Raw genomic sequence first — 6,864 nt, 5'->3', positions numbered from 1 at the left:
TTGATTGCAAACGTTTCATCACCAATCGAGGTGACATCATCAGTGCGTTATTGTGGAGCGTAGCAGTGCGTAGCGGTGGGTTGGTGGTTGTGCACAACCACCTCGATTGGTGATGAAACGTTTGCAATCAAGTTGCCCAGCTCAGCGAACAAGCCAACGACCACCATCTACGATACCTGAGCTACCAACATTTTCCTCTATAGAAAAGTTTTGGAGTTATCGACCATGTACATAAAGATTTAGGCAGTTAAAATACGTATTCCCAATGGTATACCATAAACTTCTTAAACGCCGACAAAAGATGAATACATTCGAAGCTTGATTCTCGGTTTGAATTTATTGTGATGGTTGGTGATCTGGTTGATTGAATGTGCCCCAGTCTGATACAAGGTAATGGGAGGCTCAGTGCGGTATGCTTAAGAATCCAGATTTAGCTTAGCTTATGGCACGTGGTAAAGCATACGGGGAAATATCGAGGCCTAAATGGGTGTTTGCCTGGTAATTTATGGTCTACATGCCCAAGGTAGTCGTTGATGATGATGATGATGATGGTCTACATTGGGTGCCCAAGGTAAATTCTATCATGCAACAAGTCACATAAGTGGACTTATCCACTCACCTGCATTCTGTCGCTGTAGTTGTCTAGCGTAAGGATACCGGATCCTGCGACCTTTTTGGTCTCAACCATGGTCTTCAGGTCTGCCAACAGGCTCATGTGTTTCGACATATCTGTAGCCAGCACCTATGCCATTGAACACGAACAAAAACAAAAGATAGGTTAGTTATTCACAAAATTTTCTTTTCCAGCATTGCTGTATAGGCGGGATGGTCCGATTCCAACCAGAAGCGCTCTCTAAAAGGAGCTTTATTTGAAAAAGCAAAAGTTTTCACTATGCTCCTAAGGAACAGACTAAACTGAATTCGGTGGAGTAAATTTAATCCAAACCATATAAAACTACCTGGTTGTTTTCAGCTAATTGCGCAGAATAGTTGCTCACACATGGGGTCGAAGACTTTCCATTCAATATAACCCAATCTTTGTTCATACTTGGTCCATTCACACTTAGTAGCTAAATTACGAACACAATTGTGATGTGTGCTGAACACTGTTTCGTTTGGCTTACGGTATATGAGTAGAATAATTTCATCAGTTTCCCTTTGACTGAGAATGTCTGTTCCATGTAGAAACAAACTGAATCGTTCTAAATTTCAAGGAAAATAGCAAAACGTCTCGGTGTTTGTAGACAGGCTTGCACCAACTGTCACCGAGAAAAGCCTGTTTATTACGAAAAACACAAGAAAGCCAACATTTTCATGTCGGACCAAACATCTGCCGAATGTCGGAGAAATGGATGTTCGCGACCACCTTGGCAACTTCGAGTATGAAGTTACCAATGTGGTGGGGTGCATGCACCCAACTTCCGCTTTGATAGAAGTCGTTTGTTGTGCTCGAAAGATAATCTTTAAGTGGTTTCCTGCTAACCGGCTATTATAATTAACGTTAGGCTAGAAATACCTTAAGTTCGAAACATGAACTCCCCACTACTTGAATGCGTTAGTCATTTAGTCGACTGTTCAAACTGAGACAACCAGTGGTTTTATTTGCTACTGTATTCCTTCGAGTTGTTGCGAGTATGTTCACCCTACCAACTTGAAAATCTGTTTTCCATTAAATAGGAAGCTATACTTTGATCGCAGGATGGTTGTAGGTTGTCTTAATTACAGAGTTGTGACTGGGCATGTTCTCGGAATGTTGATTGTCAAGAGTAAAGAACCCAATCTCTAGAGCGGATTGAGTCGAAGGAAAATTATCGATTCCTCATTCAGTCCATCAAACTTGACCGGGAACGCGAAATGTTCCCATTGGTGGACTTACCATGTCAATAACCATTCTACGAAGACTGAGACGTTGCTTTTTGGGAACGTTTTCTAGTATGTCGCACCCAGGGCGTGTGAGCAGCTGAAAGCCAACAGCAAGGTGATGGTTTTCTAGCACCGAAGTGTCGTTATAAAGAATTGCCAGTTCATCATCTGTGAATTAAGAAAGAAACAGAAAGGAAGCTTCATTGTTAATGGGTGTAGAGCATGCGAAGTCATGCGAGTACAGTATGCTTTTAATTTGAAGATACTATTGATAGCTTGGGCTGCAATGATGGTTGTTATTTTGTTTGTTGAACTCAGCGAACACAGTAGCGCTCATAGTTTGCTTTGAAATTCATTCCATTCCACCTTATTTCATTCCTCACTTTCCGACCTTGTGGTTTTTAATGTGTGTGCTTTTGTTTTTGTAGCAACTCATACGGGAATCATGGTCGTTTTAAATCGTCTGGAAAATACATTATGCTACCTCTCCGACCATAAGTCATTACCCTGTAGTGTCTGCAACAGCCGTTTCAGTCAGTCCTTACCTACTGTACACTGCCTCAGAAGAGAGGACATTGTTCCGAAAATACTTCCTAGCTGCTGTGGTGATGTTGGCGGATTACTATCGATGCAGAAACTCGTGGATTGTATTTTATACACGTTCTTCCATCTGTCTTATTGACGATCGACATGATGACATCTGAAGTTAAGATAGCATTCAGCGCCTACGATGAAAATTCTGTGGTCTGCGCCCGCTAGCGTTTTTCATTCGCTCTCAGAGTGGATGTGACAGCTTTACTAGTACATTAGGCTTGGTTGGTTAGAAGTTACTAACTACTGTTTGCTCAACTTCATTGACACTGCCGATGGCTCCAAGCTGTTTGGCAGGAGACAATACTGAAGCACATTTTTTGGAGCGTCAAAACGGTGAACACGGCAAAACGTGAGTACTATTGACCAGTGCCCTAAAACTCTTCCTGATTCCAGCTCGCGAGTGAAGTCCCCTTCTATGTTTGATGCTTGGCGGGAGTGGGTAATGCCTATAAAAAAGTAGCAACGAAAGTGACTTACTGGTGTTGATCAAAAATTGATTCGTCAATCCAGGGTGATCGACGTCGTGAATGGCACAGGCAAACAACACTGCCATGACTTCCAAATCGGTGAAAACAGACTGTCAGTGATGGAGGGGGAATATAATGGAATTTCTTCAATTAATACCGGAATACCCCACGGTGTACTTGAGAACGCGTTCAGAGATCGCTGAATAATGAATGCAACAAAAAATATCGATCGCTGACATAGTCGGTTAATTTGACCTCGGACGAACTAAACAAACTCACGTCGAAATCGTGCTAGTGCGTCAGAAGATTATTTCAGTAGAACCTGATTTATCAGTAGAGCTAGTATATGATAAAGCGCCCAGCATTTGTTGAAAGTTATGCAATACTGTTGAAAAGACCCAAATAGTGGGGTATTCTGTATAACTTTAACTGGCATAAACATATCTGAGGGATATCCACTTTGTCCACACAAAAGATAGCCATTCAGGATATGTGGTAAACCTTTCATTCTCATGTACCACAATGAAGTGGTTAGCATTGAACAGGCTTTAATTCATGTGGACAGATTTTTCATAGTTTCCTAGTCCATGGTCCATAGTTGACTGGACATAAGTAGACTGGTTTTGCTAAATTGTGTGTCGAGCAGCTATTCATTGTTACTTATTTTTTAGGCAAAAATATTCGGTTGGAGCTTGGGGAAGGTAAGAAATATTCATGAGGGAATTAATGGGCAACAACACTGCGATACATGGAGGAGCATTCGGCGAGTTTTGATTTCTCAAAAATAGCCTTATTCAGACAGCGAAGAGTCACGGTCTCTTGGTGATTGATGTAAGTGTGAATTTTAAGTCGCATAAATCTCCAGCGCTAGCATGTACAGAACACACGAAATCATGCAGGCAACCACTCACCGAATCGCAGCAGTCAGGGCTGAATCAGGGTGCATATAGAGATTTTCAGCGTCGTATGCTGTTGTTGTTTTATCAGTGTCACATGAGTAAATCTAAATTTGGTGAGTGGGTGTTCACGGCGGGATGTTTTTATAAGAATTTTCAGTGCTACCAACCAAATACCAGGCTTTACCACAACAGCAGCTTGAAGTTCCTCCGTCAAGAACACCTGTCTAAAGCTCTGTCCAAATACTGAATAATCGACTTCGAATAATTGAGCTCATCTAACTGCACTGTTCGTCAGGACACCGACCTTTTACTGCTACACTTAGCGGAACTGGACTAAAAACACGATATTTCACATTGCGTGCATTTGTCTTCCTTCTGCCCTTCATGACCACTTGAGATTTGATAATACCAGACAAACTTTATTCATCTGTCGAAAGACCTTGTGACAGAAGTGTGCATCTGGAATTGGTTTCTATCAAATTCGTTCATCCGACTGCATGCAACCAAGTGCGCTTGATGCTATTAAATTGGCTAATCTAACATATCAGAAACAACTAATTTGGTGAGGAAGACGGGAATATGCTGTTATGATTGTTCAATAGCAAACGGAAACCTGGGAGTTCGATACAAGGTCGGTCCATAACGCGAAGAATGAGCACGTTTCATTTGGTAGATAATTTATCAGATCATACAGAATCACTCCCGGACTAATCCGCAGGAATCTGTACAAAAATCTGGTCGTATGTTCATTGCGGCCTGCTTCGGACACGTCCATGAGTGCGAGATTTCATTTGAAGCGCTCACATTAATCTTTCAGTTCTGTTTGTAATGTTGTTTAGTTGTTCAATAAGTGCTTTTCAACACTAGACAATACAGCTGGCCATATTTTACTTTGTGTTTTTTGGTTTAGCGTCTTTTCCTATAAATCGAATTGAAAGAAATGCAGCGCGACTAAATAAGTAAAGTAAGCTGCACAGAATGGCTGATCGAGCTATAGGATGGAATTGCCTTATTTTACCAAGAGAAAAGTAGTTTTAAAGCAACCAATCTCATTTCAGCAGGTCTCCTGCAAAAGGGCAACCAAGTAGAGTTACGATAACCATATATTAGTTTGATAACCTTTAGGATAATGTTTAACGAAAACACACTATGTCTCCAAGGCGGCGTTCTCGAACTTCGCGTTGTGATAGCGTACACGTGGGCGCTGGAGTGCTGTTGCACTCGAGGAGATCATGCATCAAGAGCTAATGAAACCGCAGGTAGTACAACTCCATTAAATAAAGTGTACAGCAGATTATCACATACGTCAGTTTTTGTATCATCATCAACATCGGTGCCAACACTGGTGTTGAGCATTGTTGCTTCACGAACGCATTTTAAACAGGGGTTTTATGGCTTAAGTTGAATCAACTGCCTCAATTATACACATGTGACTGAAGCGCATATTTCGTCACACTGGCGGTTGGAAGAAATAGTTCACTGAAAAAATGTTTAGGCTGATATTTCCTGTAGATTCGCACAATTGCTTGACAACGTACACAACGGTCACAAGAGATCAGGATCTAAAGTAGAGAAAATATTTTAGATTAAAAATTGATTTTCTGGTCTTCGGTTAAATTCCAATACATCCTTTTAGTTTACCTGTCTGTGCATACCGAAGGGTGCCCTCCTCAGAAAAGCGATGTGATACCTCTGGCTAAAATTCTCGTGAACCTTCCAGTTATAGTTCTTCCTTTCATCTCTTTTTTATCCATGTTGGAAAATCACCGTGGTCAACTCCAGGCCCAGGGAGATTGCCAACCTCATTAAACGGCACAAAATCGCTCAGAGCCATAGGGCATACTCCGGCCCCCACGGTTAAGTCTATATTTATTTGATTATTGTGATTCACGGAATGCGATAAAGGTATCTTAAAGACCATTACCTGCTGGAGTTTGTCATCAAATAGGGCCATAAAATCTAGCCATCTTCATACTCCTTCATATTCCAAGAGGTTGGACAAAGAATACAAGCCACGCAATTTTTGTGAAAATGATTAGAACGGCTGAACGACTGATGTGTTACATTTAAGTTTGGAAAAGTGTATAAAAACTCGTAGCGTATGGTCATATTACTTTTAGTAGGATTACCGAGATAAAAAACAGAATCAACAAAGTGCCCATCGTCTTCTTTCTACAAGAAGTGATCTATGCAGTAGTGAACAATATCCAGCATAAATTCGAGTTTTGTTTACGAACAAAACCACCAGCCAGCAACAAAAAGGATGTTGAACCAAGCCCTCTAACGGAATTACAAGTTAGCAATGTACAAAAAGTCGGATGATAAAATGACTACGTACTGTTCAAGATATTTATGCATTACTATGTTATTTCTGCTAGAACGTAAAACTTACGAGAACAAAATAAGCCTTCAGAATAGTAAAATCGCTCACAGAATTTGACAAATATAGAACATTATTCTCTTCGGCTTGGTACGAGTCTTCCTGTATATATTTGCTACTTTAACTTTATGATTTCTTCCTAGTGTACGAAAAATGATCCATTGCTACATGTTACCAAATAAATGAATGAGTCCAAGTCGCTGGATATTCCATCAGTTCTGCGAAGCACAACATCACAATCTCGAGCTCCACAGTGACTCGGAATGACACTACAAAAGTCTCTGTAGTACTTCCGAATTGTTTGAGATCTTCGAAACAAATACCACCCTTAATGCTCATTTCCAGCTTAACACTAGTTCCACTGTCTGAGTCCTTCCCAGGCATGTATCTTCGTTGATTCAAGATGTGCCAAATCACCCTTCACTTATTAGACGTTCCCCTTATTATTTTTCACGGCTAGACTTTTTCGCTGAAAAATGCGGATCTCGTTTTCCTTGCTTTGATCCTTATTTTGGTCCAAAACACAACCCTAATTACAGTAAAAACCGAAATAAAACCTTCCCAAATAGCGAGTCTTTTGCGTTAAATAAGTCGTAGCGGCTGTTTTCCGATTTCATCAGTCAGCCGATTTCAGTCAGCCTGACGCTGATCTATTAGTAGA

The 6,864-nt window shown here is 40.9% G+C and overlaps 1 protein-coding gene across 1 annotated transcript in view; it reads right to left on the bottom strand.

The window, feature by feature from the left end:
- The window catches only part of T265_01838 (hypothetical protein), a gene marked incomplete at both ends in the record, with an annotated part of 58,610 nt that overhangs the window by 13,419 nt on the left and 38,327 nt on the right, over positions 1–6,864 (bottom strand). The window contains 3 exons of the mRNA XM_009165948.1: positions 620–742; positions 1,877–2,031; positions 2,935–3,034. Coding sequence (XP_009164212.1) covers positions 620–742; positions 1,877–2,031; positions 2,935–3,034 — 378 coding nt within the window. The remainder of the gene's footprint in view (positions 1–619; positions 743–1,876; positions 2,032–2,934; positions 3,035–6,864) is intronic.

The sequence above is a fragment of the Opisthorchis viverrini genome (assembly GCF_000715545.1).
Source record: "Opisthorchis viverrini unplaced genomic scaffold opera_v5_20, whole genome shotgun sequence".
Taxonomy (NCBI): domain Eukaryota; kingdom Metazoa; phylum Platyhelminthes; class Trematoda; order Opisthorchiida; family Opisthorchiidae; genus Opisthorchis; species Opisthorchis viverrini.
This window is presented reverse-complemented; position numbering and strand designations above follow the sequence as displayed.